The sequence below is a fragment of the Alternaria postmessia genome (assembly GCF_024291825.1).
Source record: "Alternaria postmessia strain BMP 2775 chromosome Unknown scaffold_26, whole genome shotgun sequence".
Classification (NCBI taxonomy): domain Eukaryota; kingdom Fungi; phylum Ascomycota; class Dothideomycetes; order Pleosporales; family Pleosporaceae; genus Alternaria; species Alternaria postmessia.
The window spans coordinates 105775-125705 of NW_026260099.1; the positions used below are offsets into that span (position 1 = coordinate 105775).

General features: G+C 51.0%; 8 protein-coding genes across 8 annotated transcripts; 5 read left to right on the forward strand and 3 right to left on the reverse strand.

Moving 5' to 3' along the window:
- Positions 1-685: 685 nt before the first annotated feature.
- On the forward strand, positions 686-1479 carry CYP3_2 (Peptidyl-prolyl cis-trans isomerase H; the record flags this gene model as incomplete). Its single annotated transcript, XM_051731381.1, has 4 exons — positions 686-740; positions 879-1024; positions 1087-1224; positions 1273-1479. The coding sequence occupies 4 exons, from the start codon at positions 686-688 to the stop codon at positions 1477-1479; spliced, it is 546 nt and encodes a 181-aa protein (XP_051588819.1).
- A 530-nt stretch (positions 1480-2009) lies between these two features.
- On the forward strand, positions 2010-4061 carry J4E82_005112 (uncharacterized protein; the record flags this gene model as incomplete). Its single annotated transcript, XM_051731382.1, has 1 exon — positions 2010-4061. The coding sequence occupies one exon, from the start codon at positions 2010-2012 to the stop codon at positions 4059-4061; it is 2052 nt and encodes a 683-aa protein (XP_051588820.1).
- Positions 4062-4615: 554 nt separating this feature from the next.
- Positions 4616-5848, forward strand: J4E82_005113 (uncharacterized protein; the record flags this gene model as incomplete). Its single annotated transcript, XM_051731383.1, has 1 exon — positions 4616-5848. The coding sequence occupies one exon, from the start codon at positions 4616-4618 to the stop codon at positions 5846-5848; it is 1233 nt and encodes a 410-aa protein (XP_051588821.1).
- Positions 5849-5986: 138 nt separating this feature from the next.
- On the reverse strand, positions 5987-7528 carry J4E82_005114 (uncharacterized protein; the record flags this gene model as incomplete). Its single annotated transcript, XM_051731384.1, has 1 exon — positions 5987-7528. The coding sequence occupies one exon, from the start codon at positions 7526-7528 to the stop codon at positions 5987-5989; it is 1542 nt and encodes a 513-aa protein (XP_051588822.1).
- Positions 7529-8483: 955 nt separating this feature from the next.
- On the reverse strand, positions 8484-10811 carry J4E82_005115 (uncharacterized protein; the record flags this gene model as incomplete). Its single annotated transcript, XM_051731385.1, has 5 exons — positions 8484-8548; positions 8627-8883; positions 8950-9645; positions 9710-10139; positions 10346-10811. The coding sequence occupies 5 exons, from the start codon at positions 10809-10811 to the stop codon at positions 8484-8486; spliced, it is 1914 nt and encodes a 637-aa protein (XP_051588823.1).
- Positions 10812-11775: 964 nt separating this feature from the next.
- Positions 11776-13243, forward strand: J4E82_005116 (uncharacterized protein; the record flags this gene model as incomplete). Its single annotated transcript, XM_051731386.1, has 3 exons — positions 11776-11800; positions 11862-12023; positions 12075-13243. The coding sequence occupies 3 exons, from the start codon at positions 11776-11778 to the stop codon at positions 13241-13243; spliced, it is 1356 nt and encodes a 451-aa protein (XP_051588824.1).
- Positions 13244-13445: 202 nt separating this feature from the next.
- Positions 13446-16497, reverse strand: J4E82_005117 (uncharacterized protein; the record flags this gene model as incomplete). The annotated part of the gene is made up of 6 exons (XM_051731387.1): positions 13446-13666; positions 13738-14080; positions 14176-14260; positions 14643-14703; positions 14969-16120; positions 16176-16497. 6 exons carry the CDS (start codon positions 16495-16497, stop codon positions 13446-13448), a joined length of 2184 nt encoding a protein of 727 aa, XP_051588825.1.
- Positions 16498-17776: 1279 nt separating this feature from the next.
- On the forward strand, positions 17777-19501 carry J4E82_005118 (uncharacterized protein; the record flags this gene model as incomplete). Its single annotated transcript, XM_051731388.1, has 1 exon — positions 17777-19501. One exon carries the CDS (start codon positions 17777-17779, stop codon positions 19499-19501), a length of 1725 nt encoding a protein of 574 aa, XP_051588826.1.
- Between the last annotated feature and the right edge of the window lie 430 nt (positions 19502-19931).

Sequence of the window (19931 nt, forward strand, 5' to 3'; positions counted from 1 at the left end):
TCTTGAGGCGGATAAAGGCCGCAAAGGCGTCGCTAACGTCGACGGCAGGTGCCAAGGATGACCGGCAACCAGGACCATCTATGATAACACTACCCGTCTTACCGAACGCAACTGGGGCGTCTTGGAGTGGCTGGTGGCGAGGAATGGTTAACTGTGAAGTTGGTTGCAAGATGGTGGTGCGCTGGGTGTTGCTTGCTATTGAACCATGCATGTGTCACAGACAGTGTCCACGCAATGCGCCTCCAAGCAGGGTTTCGTCGCCCGCATTGATGCCGTCGCATGCAGGTGCTATCACATCTAACAAATTGCTGACCCCCCGGACGCCTAACAGATGAGACTGCGCTCGATGACTACCACCACTACTACTACGACTCGCTCTGAGTCCCATATCTCAGCTGCAGTGTACAATCTCAGATCGAAGCCCGCCGTGTTGCGTAGACATGTCGGATCCCTGCTCTCCGAGTGGAGTCTTCCCCGGCCGCTAACAATCTGCGAGTATCCACATGAACATCGTCCACCACTTGCAGCAGCCTTACTCCCCTGCTTTCTGCATCATTTTCTCTCCTCGGCACATCTTGGGAATTATCTAGACAGATCGCTGTTCTTCAGTTACCGCACGACTCCTTCACCGTTGCTGCAAAAGCCCGTCTAACGTCACTAGTTCCAATCTTCAAGCACTGCAACTATGGCGGAGACTGCCGAGCCCAACCCAATCGTCTTCTTCGACATCACCCTAGGAGGTATGCATCCACCCATGTGACCCAGATAGTCTCTTTACCCCTCACCCCGCGCCATTGCTACGCGTCGTTCTTGGCCTAACCCACAGTCGGACAAACGCCCCGCGACCCGACCATGGTGACTGACATAAGCGAAAACAGGGGAGAAGCTCGGTAGAATCAAGATGGAGTTGTTCAAAGATGTAGTCCCAAAGACGGCTGAGAATTTCCGCCAGTTCTGCACTGGAGAGACGAAAAACAGCCGAGGGCAGCCACAAGGCTACAAAGGCTGCAAGTTCCATCGCGTCGTAAGTGCCATTCAAAGTTGCAGTACTAGAGGTTTTGACTTTGACCATACTGACCATCGTAGATCAAAGGTTTTATGATCCAAGGCGGCGATTTTGTAAACGGCAATGGCACAGGCTCGAGAACCATTTGGGGAACTGAAAAGTTTGCCGACGAGAACTTCACATTGAAGCACGACAAACCTGGTCTTCTATCTATGGCTGTAAGTTCATGTAAGCCGCCTAGCCAAGTACGTCACTAACAGACCTAGAACTCAGGTCCCAATACCAACGGTTCCCAGTTCTTCATCATCACTGCGAAGAACGGCACCCCTCACCTGAACGGCAAGCACGTTGTCTTCGGAAATGTCATTGAAGGCATGGACGTTGTCACCAAGATTGAGAACACACGAACAGTAGCGAACCCAGAAGGAAAGCCAGTGCAAGATATCGCTATTGCGCAATGCGGTGAGATGTGAACATGGACATGACCGTTCATGTATTCAACCAGCATAAGAGCCTACCACACCCACCTCCGAGAGGCAAGATCGTAGGTGACATTTGAAGAACCCATAGGAAGCCTAGGAAGCATTTGTTTGGCCCAACCGCAGCTCACAGAATGGCAAGACATGGTGGGCCAGCTCAAGCCGCAAGTCTGCTATCAATTCTTGCGTATCTGTGATTGAGCATTCCAGATGCAAGCCGCTGTAGGATGCGGCGAAGAGACTATATCTTTATAATCTGACACACAATTAAAGACCAATGAAATGCATCCCTCTTGGATTTTTGCAGTGATTTTGGTGGTGGATCGGCGAACCATAGTGAACAGGTCTGGCTTACCTAAGTGACCCGCTGAAATTCTCTCGGGGCTCAATACTGCAGCACAGTCGCGTGCGTTCACCCCCGCCGTCCTCACTTCCAGTTTCACCACCCACCCGACAGACGACGCTTCTCTAGGTTTCACGTGCCTGCTCAAATGTAAACCTTTCGCCACCCATTTCCACTCAACATGGTCGCTATTGCCACGATGAACAGGACTCTCAGCACTGCCGCCCCGAGCGCGGGTGGCAGCCTCAAACGCAAACAAACCGACCACTCGTCCGACGCCGAAAACACTGTCCCGAATCAACTCAAACGCCGCCGAGTCACATTCGATCCCGAAGTCGACGTACGCATACTGAGCGAGCACCATGAGAAGAGTCTGGAGCTAGTGGGGGAGGAGGTGCGGCGAGCAATAGAGAAGCATGCGACAGGCGAGAAGGCAGCCTACGACGGTCTCAAGGCCCTCTTCAAAGAACCGCCGACATCAACAAGTGCACCGCTATCACGACTCTTGCAAAAATACGTCATCGCACTCTCGGAACACACGCCAAAACTCGACAGTAACTGCAAAGGCCTGGTGCACGCCGTCATCGATTGCAGCTGGATTGCGCGCAATGAAGACTTCCTACGCTCCTACCGAATCTTTCTGCGCAGGCTGCTCTCGGTTCAATCCAGCTACATGTCTACTGTGCTGCAGATGCTTGTCGACATGTTTCTGAACACGCCGTCCGTCAATGCTAGGCAGCAGGACGACCCGCCCATCCAAAGAGTACGCCTACAAGCGCGCATACACGAGACCCTCATGGGAATACTACGTTACAGTCCAATGGCGAGTTCCTTCCTCGCACCCGTCATCTCCAGCACCTTCCCATTTTCCAACGACAGCGCGAAGACACACGTCGAGTACATCCGAAACATCTTCAGGGTCACAGAGTATGCGCCAGAGATCAAGGGCGAGATTTTGGCACTTGTGACTGATAAGCTGTGCAAGATCGATGCGCAGATGCAGGTGGACATGGATGACATGGACGACGACTTGGAGGAGCAACTGGTTGGCGACGCCATCAATGACGAAGAAGACGACGACGACGACGCGAGCGACGACGGTTCCGTGTCAAGCGAGGAAAGTCTGGATCCAGAGGAGCAACGACTCAAGGATATCAAAGACATGATGCTCAAGCTCGATACCGTCATGGACGTACAATTCTCCTACTACGACTCAATCTTTGAACGGAGAGACCTTCAAGAGATGGACCGCACATACCAAACCCTTATCGCCCAATTCCAGTCCATCATCATCCCAACCTACCGCTCACGACATACTCAGTTCGTGCTTTTCCATTTCAGTCAGATGTCAACGGATTTCGTAGTGCGGTTCGTGGATACCTGCTCGCAACTAGCTGTCGACCAAAATCGACCCCCACTAATACGAGCATCTGCATGTGCCTACCTCGCCTCCTACATCGCGCGTGGCGCTCACGTTCCAGGCTTTGTGGTCCGCGATGTTTTTGACACACTTTGCTCGCAATTGGAGCGTCTGCGTGTACTGCACGAACCAAAGTGCATCGGCCCGGATCTACGCCGGTATGGCACATACTACGCCATCGCACAGGCACTATTGTATGCCTTCTGCTTCCGGTGGCGCGACCTCATTGTCACGCCCGACGGCACATTGCCTACTGATGCAGACATCATGTACCACGAAGGCGACTTCCAGTGGCACCGATCAACCCTCGAAATCGTACGGCGTAACATCTTCTGCAAACTCAATCCACTCAGAATCTGCGCACCAGACATTGTCAAGCAGTTCGGCCGCATTGCTAAGCACCTCCGCTTCACTTACGTCGATACCCTGGTAGAGACAAACAAGCGTGTGCGACTCTCTCGCAGCCTGGCCAGTGGTTATCTCAATGGTATTGGCGGCCGAGAGACTGCTCTCACTGGCAAAAAGGGTGAAGAGGCTTTCCTAATGGATGCGTACTTTCCATTCGACCCATATGTGCTTCCGCGCAGTAAGCGCTGGGTCGAGCACGACTACGTGCAATGGCGGCCCGTACCCGGTATGCCAGTAGAAAAAGACGACGAAGATGAGGACGATGAGGATGAAGACGACGACGACGATGACGAAGATGATGCTGATGACGACGATAGCAGCACTTCGGATGAGGACGACGACGATGACGCTAATGTCGCAAACCCCGAGGACCTCGACGATGGTAGTACGGAGGCTAGTCTATGATCGTTCCCTCATACATTGATTGCATTTATGGCGTATACAGGAGCGGGAAAGCATTGAAATCAGCATTTTGATTCGGCGCTGGTCACAAAGAACGAAAGCAGCCTATGATTGCTTATCTGGTCGCTGGGCTTGTTTGAAATGGCCTGGTTATATGTTTGTCGATTTCTGCATGGATTAGCGTTCAATTTCTTGCATGGTTGGTTGCATTTTCCGTCAGTTGACTGCCTAGAGTGCGGCACATTTACGTTTGTACCAAAGAGAGAATGAAATGAACAACTTAACAACAAGTTTTGCATCTTTTGTAGGTCATCCGTCGGCTATGGTAAGGTTCTCGTCACCGAAACCGGCAATGCGGATCTGAACAACGACTGTGCATTATATGCAAGGTCCAGACAGCGCGGTGACCAAAGATGGAAAGAATCTGTAGACGCGGTGACCGAAGGGGGAAGGACTAACAGTTGGCCAATCACGGTGATCGGTATCTACCGTAGTCCTCAAGTATTATATCTTCCAGGCAACCAACTCCAACCGTCCTCACTTGACCCAGAGGAAACATGTCCTCTCTGACTCTTACTACTATCCCGATCGAACTTCTCGCATACGTATTTGAGTATTTCATAGACGACGACGACACGCTCAAACATTTGAGCAAAGCCCATCCGAAGTTTGCTCCACCAGCCAATGCAGTGCGCCACAGTATTCGAAGACTTCTTGTACGCGGGAACGGTGCACAAGAAGCATGCAAAGAGCTTGTGGGCAGCATTCATGGCAGCCAAGATGAGACACGATCCGGCAACACTCTCGTTGGACCGATACGCTATCTTGAACTTGTCTTTGACAGCCGGGCACAATTTCGTCTAGCAGATGCAACGCAGGAAGTGTTGAACTGCCTGCCGGCAATCCGACACGTCACGCTCAAGATCATCGCTCGCCCCTTTCCTGATAGTCAGCATCAAGACATGATTGAGAATCTCGAGGAAAAGGTCCGGGGAGCCGTCCAGGACTACTCTACGCTCATGGATATGCTCAACACATTGAAGCCACAACGAAAGGTTGGACTGAGTCTTATTCTCAACGACTGTATGCTTCGTTCTTCACCAGTCATCGCCCAGCAGTACGCAAACATCGTCTTGCGAGAATTCGACATCAAATACTACTTACTTCATTTTGATACCACAATCACCTTAGCGAAGCGCTTGATTCACGCAACCAAAACCCTAACGGACATGACAATACTTGAAGATCCAGCATGCCAGTGGCAGCAGGAACAACTCCCCTGCATGCCCTTCTCAGGTCTCTCCGCTCTCAAGCGACTACATATACCCGCTAGCTTGTGGTTCGGCCGTAGCAATGAAGGCCTTCAAGGCTTTCTGTGGAAGCGCGAGGAGATTATCCGTCCATCTATCGTCAACTTACTGCCTCCATCTCTATCCTCCCTTCGTGTAGACTTCAATGGCATGTCTGCCGTCTTTGCCGTTGGCATGGGCTACTGTGCAGCATTCTTCCGTATGACCTCCGACGAAGCGAAGATGAGAATGAAACCAGCGTGGAATTGGATACATGAGCTCGTTGCTCCTGATGCTTCACAACTTCCTCATCTGAAGAATGTCGAGGTACTTGAGGGACTGGTTCCAGCCGATAGAAGACGTATAAGTAGAACGGGCGATCGTTATGATTGTGATTCGGTCCTTGACTGGGACCCGCCGTTGGAACTGAAAAGGGCGTTTGGGGATAGAGGCATCAAGTTGAAGATTCAAATTAGAGCTATCAAGCATGGGAAGCCTTAAGCTGATACATAGAGGAGGTACATCTCCGTTTTCCATTGGTTGTACTAAAGCGGTAGAGCCACCATTTGTCTCGGTACGATAGACAGAAATACAACCTTGATACGCTTAGAAGCATGGAAGTTCATCATGTGACTTGCGCTACCACTCGCTCGCTAACGAACTTGAAAGCTTTATGACAAGCTTAATCCCAGCATTCTCAAACACTTCCCTCATCACTTCCGGTGGTGAATAGGTATTCGTGGCATACATCTTAGGGCCCCCACCGACGATCGATCCCTTAACCTCGACCAATCTAAGGCATTCCAGTTCTGGCAAAACACCTTTCTTACGTTGCTTCTGCTCCGCAAATTCCTTGATCCATTCAAAACCCTTCAACTGGGTAGCCTGAGGTGTCAAAGGAAAGTGTGTCTGATAGCCAAGGCCCGCGGCGAAAACAACTTCGGGCCACATGAATTGGATTTCCAATTCGCGGAGCGATGGAGGGAGGAAGTTGTACACGCGAGCAGCACAGCGGTCCTGTTTCTTCCACATCCAGCCGTTTTCGGGTGCGCTGGGTAGGTCGAAATGGCGATTGTACCAAAAGGCCGAGGTGATCTTCAGGATTCGCAGGTGTTTGAGGAACGAGAAATTGGCGTTGATGGTAGGGTGGAGATGGTCACGAAAGTGACGACCCTCTGTAAAATATACGCCCGCCGGTTCTAGCAGTGCTAATTCTTTCAAGGAAGAATTAGGCCCCAGACTCGCTTTTAGAATGCCTGGAGTGGATACGATCAGGGTACCATTGGCAACCTCAAAATTCATTGGGCGGACATAGTCCGAATTCGTGGTGATGAGCAGTGACTGGAGGTTTTTGGCCTGACTGAGCAGTTTTACCATTTTAGCAGGGCCTATTGTGAAATTCCTGGAATCGAAGGATATAAGGTTGGGAAGGATAGTAGGCTCAAACGACGAGGGGTGATAATCGTCCAGAGATTCGGTAACGGTGTCAATTGCGAAAGACCGGATGGTGGGTATCTGCATCAGTTTGCTCAGAATCCTGACCGATGGTGTCTTCAAAACGATTGTCTGGATTCGGAGGTCTTTAAGCATGTCGAATAGCTGCTGTACACAAACTTGCTGGATTGGGATCCATTCTCGACCTGCCACCCAGTCTTTGATAACGATTTCGACTCTACGCAATTTCGGTAGTTTGTTGAGTATGGTGTAAGTTTGCGAATTGAAAAAGAGTGGTGAGCCCCACTCAGAATCTATCTGAACATGACGGACGTAGTCTGCCAGGTGCGGTGTCAATGTGATAGCCTGCAGGATCAGAGCACAGGTACGCTGTCGATCCATCACCCTTTTGTAGGCCTTCTCCTGTTTGTAGTCTGGTGGCATCTGAGCATCTGGTATCGGTAGCAAAATCGAGGGCCCTGCGTCAAGATATCGATTATGATCTTGTTCCCATCGTATGTATTCCTGGACTTGCGATGCATCGATAATCTTGTTGTCATATGTGACAAAAGATTTGCCCAAGGTAGATTGTGCTGGAAGGTTGATTGTGTGGAACAAGTGCCGCTGAGCGGATTTCATGAAAGATTGATGCGTCTTGATAAGGTTTATCAAATCTTCGCGGTCCACATCTGCAAAGATTTGGTCCAAGAGGTCGTTTGGAAGTGCAATGAAGATGCTTTTGGCCATAGTTTGCGGACGCTATCAGTTGGTAGCTGTGTCTTTGATCGAGAGAGTACAACAAGGGCAGGGCTTTTCGTGGCCGTTGGATGATCAAGAAGGAAAGTTGAAGAACAACTCTGGCGGAGGCGGAGATGTTGGGGTTGAGTTGATGTTGGTTCTTTCCCAAGAAATAAGGAAGAGGAAGGTTTATGTAGTTGTCCGAGAGAGGGCCGTGTGATCTCACACATACACACATTGTGACTACTCGTACGTTCACACTAGAAAATCGGTGAATGTAAGAGCTGAGTACCTCCTTCGAAAATATTTAAGGTTTCACCTCTGAACTCATCAGTCTCCCTCTGAGCTCGTAGTAGTTACTATGACATGAGGTCTGCGCCTGATACGCTGATAGATGCGAAGGGTGGAAGGAAATCAAATTGTTCAGCTACAGCTGACGGAAACGTGTCGGAGGTGTCGGCGCTTGACTAGAGCAATGCCGTACCACGGCTAAATCTATCAGACTGGTAACGTTCTGCAGGAATTGAGGATTGTAGATCGAGGGATACCAAAGTGCATACTTGACATAAGAACGACATCGAGGACCTGTGTGTATTGGAAGATCCTTTTGGGCCCAGCATTGAAAACGCCCATAGTCTGTCTCCTCTTGCCATAAGGAGATCCTAACGGCATGGAAACTGAGTAACGCCATCATCACAGCCTATTGAGAAGTCTGTAGATATGGAAATAATGCCACATCTCGATCACCATAGCCAACTGGGTGGAAATATAAGGTCGAACCGATACTGCACGAGGGAGTAACATGTGTGAACGGCTTTACACACCAAACGGGACACTGCTACGATATGCTCGATTATAGTGTGGAGCGTCAAATTGACTCCAAGTTGGAGTGCTGTTGATCGATTGACCAAGCGCAGATGTGTGCACTTCAAGGCAACAATCTAGCAACAATGAAAAGTTTGGCCTATTGTTCGTGGTGACTATGCGATCCGTTCATCCAGGGTGGGTATGAATGCTGGGTCGTGGGCCCTGTAGATTCGCCAAAATCATTAGCACTCATTGATACATGCATTAGTGGGATCTCAAAACGGCCGAGGCTATACGTACACGTGAAAGCATAGCCGCTGCCAAAGGTATACAACGATTCGTCTGTCGCTCCAGTGCCGCAAGTCTCTGCTGTCGCACCTCGGTCATCGGGATTATCTTCATTCCCTTCGTTTGGATGATCCAGACCCAGACTCAGCGCGGCCCAGTCAATGCTCTCCCACGCGTTGAGGTCCGGTTCGGCAACGTGTTGTTGTAACGGTCCAACAGGACTATTGGCGTCTTCAGCTTTCGAGGGTGCTTCGAAGAATGGCGCAAGCCTACGTACAAGACAAACTCAAGTATAAGCAAACGAATGCATAGGCAAGAATGTACGGTCATCTAACCTGAGATTAACAACCCTGTCCCATAGATGACATACAGCGTCATTGAGCTTGTAGCTGACCCAGCCGCAGAGGTGTAGTCGTTCGAGAAGCGCTTCGGCCGAAAGGATGTCGAATTCTGCACAAGCGAGCGATGTTTGATACACAAACCATGTGCTATCCGGCGAGGGCTCCGCTGATATCGCGCCAATAGAGAGTATCCAGAGCAGAAGGTCGGGGCAATGCTGCCATTCAGTACGAATGGTACAGTTCAACGCTTTCTCTAATCTTTTGCTTGCCGCAAAGTGAAGATGGTGAACGTGAGACTGCTGATTGAATGCTTCTGTCGTGCGCACCGTGAATATGAGCAACGCAACGCAAAGCGCATCTTCAAGTGGGGTAGCAAGATGTTCGTTTTCACGTAGCCATGTAAGTAAGAGGCACTCCAAGGCACACGAGAAATTCTGAATATCGAGAGGGTCTAAGAAACTTTCGGGATCACTGAACCAGGCGTTGAGATCGGCTATCAGGAAGAGCACCGATTCCACCAGGGCATTGAGCGACTCTTTGATACCAGCATGCCGGCAGTAGTCGATTAGATGCTGTGAGATGTGCCGCCGGTAGCCTGGAGGATGATGTGGGAAACCGGACGTGCTGATGAAATCCAATGTAGAGGGGCTTGGTGGTTGGAAGTTGAAGATGGCGTGAGCGGTCGAATGCCTGATGCTCAGTAAGCACATGCCAACCCGGTTCGGGACAGAACGTGGGAGTTTTAGCTACACACCAAAGCATAAAAGCCTGGAGGATGCGATTTGTGTTGATTGCTCGTAATCCTCCACGCAACTGCACCATTCTTTGCAAACCTCTCTCATGAATCTCGAGTTGGGCTGCGTGGTCTTCATGCAGTTCGAAACATGGCAGACGGAGTCCCTGCTCTATGGTGAGTAAATTGAAAACTGCGCCTATGTTCGCATCCGAGACGCCATCCGGTGTCAGTATCGCGGCATTAACAGCAGCAATAGCTTGTGCTCGATGATATAAGACGGCATCAATCGTGTCTTTCCCGAATACCCAGGCGTGTAGCGCAATCGTAGCGAGCAGGCTGTGCATGAACCCTGAGTTACCGATTGCTGTACCAAACCAGTCCGACTTCATCAAGGTCGACCGATGCCGAACGTCGACTGCGATGATACCGGGCGCCATCTCCGTTGAAACTACACAATACTAGTCAGCGTACGGAAACCAAGACCACCACCCATCGGGCTGTTTGACGCCTTGCAATCGACTGCAGTCTAGACTCTGCGCTCTCCCCGCCATTGCACTGCGCTCTTGGCCAACATGCTGGGCAGCGTTGCCATGTCACGAACCCGGCAAACTGGGAAACGTCGATGCAAACAAGGATGCAGGGACTGTCACTTACAATGCTTCAACAGTTCCGATACGCTGCGGGTAACTTCGACAGACGATGTCCGAAAAGGGTCGAATAATTGATTATTTGGGTCTTCTGCAGGCGCCGCAGGCTTGAGCAAAAGACATCTTTGGCATAGCCTCTCACCAGGGCGACACAGAAAAATCTGACAGTCTGGACAAACATCTTTTCTGACTATTGCATAGCCCTTGGACTCTGGGGAGGAAAAGTAGTCAGACTTGTTCGCAACAATTGGTGGGCTTGGCGTGGTTGTTTTTGGCGTTGACGCACATGTACTGTTGGGACTTGCGCTTTCGGGACTTCCAGTTTTCCTTTGTTTTGCACCATGTTTGCTTGTAGACCAAGGGTTCTTCCTCCGCGCGTTCTGCATGACAAAAGAACGAGCATTGCGGCGACCTTGGCGAGACGTCTTTGCTTGAGCTGCATCGACGAACAAGAAGTCTTGCTGATTAGACATTGTCGGTTAAAGCCGCTAAGTCTCCCTTGGGTGGCTCCTTCGGGCCCTCGAGCGGTTCTTCCCGTCACAGAATTAGCAATATGCCGAATTGTCCTGTTCTGAGATGTGGTAGATGGTGGGGCTTAGCAGGGTGTAGCCGGGAAGACGTTGCGAGTGGTGACTAGGCCAGACTTTCCCAATCCATGCTCGAGTACCACCATTTTGGTTCTGACATCTGCCGGGACGATGTCGGGCTGCGCCTGTATCGTCTTTGATGTTACTGGAGGTGGTGGAGGGGCGCGAGATGTGAAACTATCAAGGACCCGATTCGTGTTAGGCTGCAGAAGCGAAGTCGGGTGTGACGGGGTGTCTCCGCCGATGCCAATCTCTCGAACGATGATGAAGACGCGCGACGCCCTATGCTGGTCTCAGACGGGTATGCGAAATGATTCCGTGAGACGGCAGACGGCACAGGGTCTGTCTATATATGTAGGCAATAGGATTCGCGGATGGCTTTGGACTGAAAGGGATCAAAAATAGTACCATCCATGGCCAGTGGCTAGGGTTGCATGATGTTCCATGGACATGTTGCCTGTCTAGAATGTCTAGAATAGTCAAGATGGGAGTCGAGGACGCCACAGCCGACACTACCAGTAGCCGGAGCGCGCGATAGCCTATGCATTGTCGAGTTTTGATGAGTTGCCGTCTCTGAGGTTCAAACGATACCGGGTATGACGCACTCTTGGCTTTCCGGCGCGCTCGGAAATACTTTTTGTATACATGGGTGCAAGTGAAGCCCGCAAACACGCGTACGTATGCAATTCGCAGTCAGAGGGAAGAAGGCACGTCGACACGCGGACCCGGAGAGTGTGTGAACAGGTGAAGGAGCCGAGGAATAAAGAGCCTCCGGCCCCCGGCGACTACTGGGCAAGCGCGATGGAACCACGCGTACCTTCAACTTCCGGAAGCTCTGTCAACATCCGCAATGCAGGCAGACGGAATTGCAGCAGGTATGCGTGCTTATTCTGCTGACTGTGGCGTCCGTACACTAACCGCGCTCCTCTGATTTAGGGCTTTCAGAAATACCTGCGCATATCCTCCACGCGGAATTGCTCCGAAGACAGCAAGAGGACGAGGAACGACCGGAATGTGGAAGCAAGGGCGGCAAGGGATACTATAACACGCCAGTACATGTCTTCGCGCTGTTCTTGATACTCACGCTGAGTACTGCAGGTGCGCATGTTGCTTCACGTACACATGAGTACACCACTGACCATGTCGCAGCTTGCTCCTTTCCCATCGTCGTCAAGCGCTTTCCCTCGATACCTGTTCCGCACCAATTCCTCTTTATATCTAGGCACTTCGGCACCGGTGTCCTGATAGCGACCGCCTTCGTCCATCTCCTGCCCACCGCCTTCGAATCCCTTACCGACCCATGTCTTCCCAGATTCTGGAACCAGGGCTACCCGGCTATGCCGGGTCTAATAGCCATGTCATCGGTGTTTATGGTGGTAGGGATTGAGATGTTCTTCGCATCAAGAGGAGCAGGCCACTCACACTCAACTGGTGACTTGGGTCTAGACCATCACCATGCGAATGCGCGCCCCGGTCACAAGAGAAGCCACAGCTATGGGAGGTTTAGCAACGGCACGCCAAGATTGAACGGCAACGTGCCGGGCATCATGCTGCATGACGTCGAATCATCAGCCAATCTGATGGCAGGCCGATCACCGTCCTTTTCACTGGCATCGCCCATGACACCCAACGAACCCCTGGGCCGAAAATCTCTAGACGACGACAACGACTCGGATCTTGAAATAAGCAGAGAAGAGCTGGAACACCAAAACGAAGAGCTTTCAGAAGACGAGTCGCGCCTACTGCCCGGTCCCCGTGCTCAGAATCACACTCATCGACCTGGCGGCGAGTCGTCCGAAGACGACCAGGAGAAGACAGAAGCCCAGAATAAAAAGTTACTGTTGCAATGTCTCCTTCTAGAGGCTGGAATCCTCTTCCACTCCGTCTTCATAGGTATGGCGCTCTCAGTCGCCACTGGCACCGCCTTCATTGTCTTCCTTGTGGCCATCTCCTTCCACCAAACCTTCGAAGGCTTCGCACTCGGCTCCAGGATCAGCGCTATCCGCTTCCCCGAGGGCTCTCCAAAACCGTGGTTAATGGCTCTGGCTTACGGAACAACTACACCGATCGGCCAGGCGATAGGTCTAGCTATTCACACTCTGTATGACCCAGCAAGTGAAGCTGGCTTACTGACCGTAGGCTTCATGAACGCCATATCCAGTGGCTTGCTGCTATTTGCTGGCCTGGTGGAGCTTCTGGCTGAAGACTTCCTCAGTGACGAAAGCTATGTCACTTTACGTGGGAAGCGGCGACTGCAGGCCTGTGCCAGTGTCGTAGGAGGAGCGTTGTTAATGGCACTAGTCGGCGCGTGGGCATAGTCCCTAGCATTCTCTTCTTGTATATTCTAAGCGCATTATCCATCTGCCTGGCGTTATTGGTGGTTGCATGCAGATCGATCTGCTTCGTAATCATAATAGCCCGAGCGACGTTTTGCAGAGGCCTCGATTGGCTCGATCTTGTTGTCAAGTGCGTATCGCCACAGGTGATGTTACATTACGGACTTGTCCGCTGTGCTCCATGCTACTTTTCAACCTCCTCTTGTTCCTCCGTGCTTCCTACCCTGTACAACCCTTGACTACTACTGTTGCCTTCCTCCTTTCCGACTCCAGCTTCCTGCTCCAATTGTTTGCATCGTCGTACCAAATCGCTCACGTGGGCGTCTCCACTGTTGTGGCTTAATCCAAGCAACGCAATCTCCAGATTGTAAAGGTACTCCTTGTTCTCGCCACTTGGTCCTTTGCCTACAACCGGATCAGCATGTGTCTACTAGTAGGAAATGACCCAACAGTCGCGAAAATGAAACTAAACATACTTTCCAATATCTTTCTCGCCAAAGCATCAGGATCCTGCGCGCCCAAGAATTGCGGATTCTCTGGTAACCCAATGTACACCAGGCACTTGATACTTCCCGCCTCCTCCGTCACGCTTATTGAGTTGGTAGCTCGGATGCCCGCCCACATGCCTCTTTCGGATTCATTCGGCTCCGAGTCGTGAGGTGGGGACGTGACTTCGGATGTACTAATAGCAGGATGGAATGGCGTGAACTGAATGGAATATCCATTTATCTCGCGGATGTCGAGGTACTCGCGCACCTCTTTTACATGAGAGGCGGGAATATGGTATGCAGCGCCCCACACGCGCCCGGTGGATTCATGCTGGATTTTGCTATTAGATTTCTGGCAGGAGGCATTTTGAGTGCATTCGTATACGGTGAACAGGGTGATACGGGAGAGGTAAGACGATTACTTACAGTGTCTGTCAGAGTCTCCCAATGCGCTTTATCGATCAAAGTGACAACACGTCCTGGAGCCTCGGGCGTTCCCCGGTGATCTTCACTGTATCATGCCAACATTAGCATACTCTGCATGAAAGAGACCCGCTTCTCCATGTATCCATCGAACGATGTTCATACCTCGCCTACTACCATTAGCAAAGAAGATCATCTCACCACATCTCTCCATCGATGAAAAAAAAAACATACCTGCCAGAACCTCCTCACATATCCTTCGATAAATCCTGGAACCCGTTGATCTATTCCTCGCAATTAGATCAAGAAATGCATTTTCAATCGCAGTAACATGGGATGTTTGCTTTTCGTGGTGAGAACGTTCTGTTCGGGCCGTACCGTAGTGTGGCGGTGGTTTCCATATCAAGCTCCTAAGACCGAGGCGTTAGCTACGTCGTGTTTGCAGAGGCTTATTCATTCGGCAGCCTTACCCGTATCCAAAGATCCAGAAGTCGTCGTTGCTGCCATAAGTTTCGATCTCACTCGTGTGGTCTGCCATGGTCGATTAGTGAAATATGTAAGCTCACTTGTCGTAGGAGCAAGTCTGTTTTAACGTTTCCATGAGGTGCCGAAGGACCAGATTATTAGTGGGGCCGCGATGCAGGGAAAATGCGTAAGCCGCGTATCGTCCGCGGAACAGCATATCGGGATTCTTCGGTGGTGGTTGTTCAGAAATCGTATGTTGTTTTGTGTTGCCAAGCTACCTAGGTATGCATACATGTGTTTACAGATACAAGTACAAACGTTTAAGATCCACCTGCAGCGCGGCTCATGAAGAAACCCTTTAGTGGACCCATTGCATCAACAGCTCTCAATCCGAGACTTCGCAATCCTACAAGCGGGCCTGATTCAACGCTATACAGTCGATGTAATTTATCGCATACGCCCAGCATTGCATTATTCTCCGCGTATCGCTCGCTGGTATAGCTCTCCAACGCCAACGTTGATCCGATGTCTTGGCCAGTTTGCACTGCATGTGATATCGTTCGAACGAGCGCCGCAGCATCGCCTTGGCCTTGGTTTAAACCTTGGCCTGCGAGCGGATGTATGGTGTGCGCCGCATCGCCAACCAGCGCAACTCGTTCACCAGTGTATGTATCCGCGTGTCGCATGCGAAGTGGGAAGGATGCGACTGTACCGTCTTGTACGTGTGCTACTCGCATTGGTATCGCATGTTCGTCGACAGGCGTGTGTTTCTCTCGCCATTCAACTTCTTCTGCCTGTCCAGATGAGAGTGTGTGTAGATACTCCAAGTCTGTGGGTGACAGTCGGAAACCCGCATTGACCATTGCAACGAAATCCTCTTGTGACAACGTCTTGAGCTTCGCGGCACGCTCCGGCGTGGTACTCCAGACAAGTGTCGACATGTTTCCTGGAAGGGGCAGCATAGCTATGGGGCCGGTTGGCAAGAACCGCTGGTATGCGATCTTGTGATCTGGACCGCCCCAGCCTTGCCCCTCGAGCTTCAGACTAGCCACTAAACCGTGTCTACCATAATCGAAGCCTCGCGACTCAATGTCTGCAAAAGTCCGCACTGGGCTATTCGCACCATCGGCTCCGACTAACAGCCTAGCTGCCAATGTCTTTCCATTGGATAGCGTGAGCATTGGCCATGATGAGAAGTCCATCTTCTCTGTATCTGTACCCAGATCTATCGAGTTGACCTTTGTGGATGTGTAAAAGTCGACACCGCCCAATTGTTCGAGCCGGCTCAACAGAGCGGTAACCGTATTGACGTTCTCGATCATGTAGGCGATCGTCGTAGGCTGCGCCGGGTTACGAGGAGTAAGGAGAGGTTTCGCTGTGTGCCAATCGAACGATATCCGCGCATCAGTGACGCCGTCCCATACTTGCATCTCTTGGTATGGCTGCACCCGGGGTGTGTTGACATGCGCCCATGCTCCGATTTCTATTTCGCGCACGTCAGACCGGAACTATCATACACTTTACACGCTCGTTCGTACCCTGTAAATTCTTCACGGAGGCCGGGGTGAGGGAGCTGCATCTATTGGAAAAGCTCTCCAAACTAGCATCTTGTGATAATCGATTCTTGTGTAGATCTTGTCCCTCGATGAGTGCAACTTTCAGCCCGCTTGTGATTGGCGATGCTTTCAGACCGGTCAGGAGACTCAGACCTGCTGGTCCACCGCCTACGCAGACGACGTCGTAAGCCTCCGGTGCATTTGCGGAGCTCGAGGCAAACCTCTGCTGAGGCCGCAGACGGACCCAGGCTGCCGATGGCGACGATAGAGCCCTGGGCCCTCTTAGAAGTATTCGGGGCGGCATCACGAGCCTTTGAAGACTATCGTAACATGGGAAAACGGATTTAATTCGCGAACCACGAAAGTCGGAATGGTAGTGTCATCATAGGTTTGTTTGGCGTGTTTGCAGACTGACGCGCTAAGGATTATGTCATGCATGGCAAGTCGCGGCGACCTGCCGGGGCCTCGTCAACGCCTGATGTTAGCTCCGGCTCCTTCCACCTTCTCCACCACATCCAAACCACAACATGTTCTCTTCCAATTGAGATTTCCGGATCCTCTCCAGGCTTTCCTTAGCGACAGTTGTCTGCTCTAGAAGGAGAATTGGTCTTCCTCATGAAGCAACGCTTCTGGAGACAGCTTATACCCCTCTTGTTTCATTATACCTTCCAGTTATTGCTCGCTGATAGGCAGTACATCCTGTCTTTGTGAGGATTATGATGTCGAAAGACTCCTTGACAGCTTCTCGGCCCCTTCATAATGCGAGGGCGATGCTGCGTTATCGGGTCGTAAGGGCCGATGATTTAGGTCTAGACGGACAATCTCTTGTGGTAATGATGGCGAATGTACCGATACTCCTCGATGGTGCCAACACCTAAACGAAATACGCACGAAACTATCTCCTCTCGAGTCACCACGGTAGCACCTCCTACCGTGGTAACGTCTCATATCTGCCAAATTCTACAGGGCAGTCTTCCTAGAAACGCTCGAACTGCATGTTTCTCCTGCATGAGTGTGCAGGCGCAGAACTTCCTTATCTGTTCCAGACTGCTTTGTTGGTCTTCCAAAATACTACTAACCAGATGGATCGGTGTTTATTCAGGTTCGCGCCATCGTGTCAACACCCTGTTTTCTTGTCAACCAAGCACTATTGGCGGATTTCTTCGGTACAAATATGTGACTTTGGTCATTGGCCGTACCAGCGTGTTCTTGCGCATCGTACTAATGCTATCGCTAGACTATTAAAGTCATAAGAATCATCCAGTCATCGAGTCTTTTTTTCATTCTTTCTGCTCGCCCTACTACGCTCAACAGCTTTCATGCTGTCCAATGCTATGACCTCTCAAGTTCATGTACACATACCTTCCAATGAGCCTTATGTAGTTGTCAACATAAGCCAAACAGAAGTTCAACCAGAAACATACCGATTACCATACCCTCCGGAGCTTACGCTGAAGCGACGAGCAACCGAATCATTCCTCCAGACGCGGGGATATTTGAAGAAACGAAGAAAAACATTAAGACGTATTCAAGAGACAACAATCGACTGTCCTTGTTTACCACCACCAACATACGACGTGGCTATGACTGAATCAGCTTCGCATCTCGACAGTGTTTACCCAACGCTTCCCAGTACGCCCCCTACGCCCAACACCCAGAGCAATGGGTCTCATTCCCGAAGGCCGTCACAGGTCACTGAGGTAATAGAAAAGGTCAATGTCAGGCTTAGACGCCTCTTTTATGGTCGAAGAGGATCTGCCGAAGATGAATACCCACCACCCAACCCTACTGTTGCCCAACGCTCGGGCATATCTGACAACACAAGCCGCCCATCTGAAGACCAATATGCCCAGTGTAGTTCCAAAGATCTCGCTGGAATGGGCCTGGCTGATCTGCCCAATGTAAGCGAGTACTTTGATGTGAACGGCGAAGTAGGCCCTAGCTGCTTTTACTCCACTACTGACTGGGACACCTTCCAGGCAACGCTCCGAGCTCAAAGAAGAAACACCATACAGGCGCAATGGAAGACCGACTTACAGTACGATGGAGATAGTGATCTGGAGCAACTCGACAAGCATTGGCAATATGATAGCCGAGCTGAGAGATGCGAAGAGCGAGAACGAAAAGACTCTCAATTTAGTTTCAGTGACTTTTTGAAGCCTTCAAGGCCTAGCAAAGTGGACAAAGGGAAGGGTCGGATGATCTATGATGATGAGGATGGATTGATCTCACAAGATCAACCACTTCTCTCTCCTCACCAGGATGCTTCGTCTGATACGGCCGGACCCTCCACTGTACGGACTGGTGTTCTGATTGATGCACCATCGGACGAAAGCCAAATCGTTGCATCTGAGGAGTTCGTTGCCTGCGGCCACCAGATCGCCATTGGTCCACTGCAGTCATCAGCTCCAGTATTACCAGAGGATTACAACGGACCCAGGAGGAGGCCAGAGCTTGCCACAAGAAAAGTAAGCGTGCGCCTAGTTCCACCTACACCTCACTGTCCACGAGACGAGCGGCGATCCTCAACGTCTTCTTCAGTCTCCAGCTTCGGCTCTCCTATACCAACGGCTAAACCGTCAAGGACTCCATGTCACCTCGCACGAAACGTAGTCAGCACACCTGCTACAAATGCGACCGAACCAGGTGCCAATGGCCATTCTGAGCCAATCTCAATACCGTCTCCATATCACATCAGTCGCGGCTTGTCTGCGGTTCCTGTGGGCTCAGCCCAACCCATTGACGACTCACCCACCTTCCCCCCATCCTTCATCTCATCGACAACAAATCTGCTCTCCCACGAGTACAGCCCAGATACGACTCCCTCTTCACCTTCTCTTCAGCCCACTCTCGTTCCCTCCCCAGAGGCCATGCAAGCACTACTTTTAGGTCCACCACAACGAGCCTTGCTCCAGCGATCTGTATCGAGTGATTCACGCATGTTTCACGTTTCCGTCGAACGGCTTTCTACACTTGCACCTTCACAGCCCATCTTGCCATACGATGACCCTTCTACTGTTGACAAGAAGGGTGACTTAGTCCGAGGTTTAGAAGATGAACCGGATTTCAGCATCACACACCCTGCGCCTCCCAGTCCGCTGATCTCGGCCTCCCCACCAATGGCTGATGTGCCATCGCCTGTCAGGCGTCGAACAGGGAGTCTAGAGGGGAGTGAAGATCTACGAGCTGTGTATATAGAGCAAGGAAAAGCGAGCGTGATGAATCATCATCCACGACGCCGGAGTCCGAGGAAGAGTTTACAGGGCAGGTTGTGGTGGGACGAGTCGCCGCCGAAGGTGTATCTCTAGACGGGGTCACTTGTATCTTTGAAAGAATTATTCGACCGAACTAAAAGTTGGGATCAATCTTTAGCGTTTATGAGGCGTTGGAGCCCATCAAACACATCACAGGCAGACAACATGACAAGAATACGTAATAGTTCCTCAGCATCAACACCTCTGCGTCCAATGTATTACAACTGCATGCTAAGTAATGCTACTTTTGCCCTTCGGGCTAGTGATCCAACACCCCGTCACCATCACAAATACGCCATAAACCCCATGCAATAGATAAAAGGACAAAGCCTTGCCAGGCTGTCATGAAGAGAGCGGAATGCCCCAAGGTGGGTATCGAACAATCGAAAAGGACTGGAGTTTTTATGCCGGAAAACGCTATGCATGAAAAATAGGACGAAGATTGCAAGCAGAGACTTGCTAGACGAGATTGTCTGACTCTCCT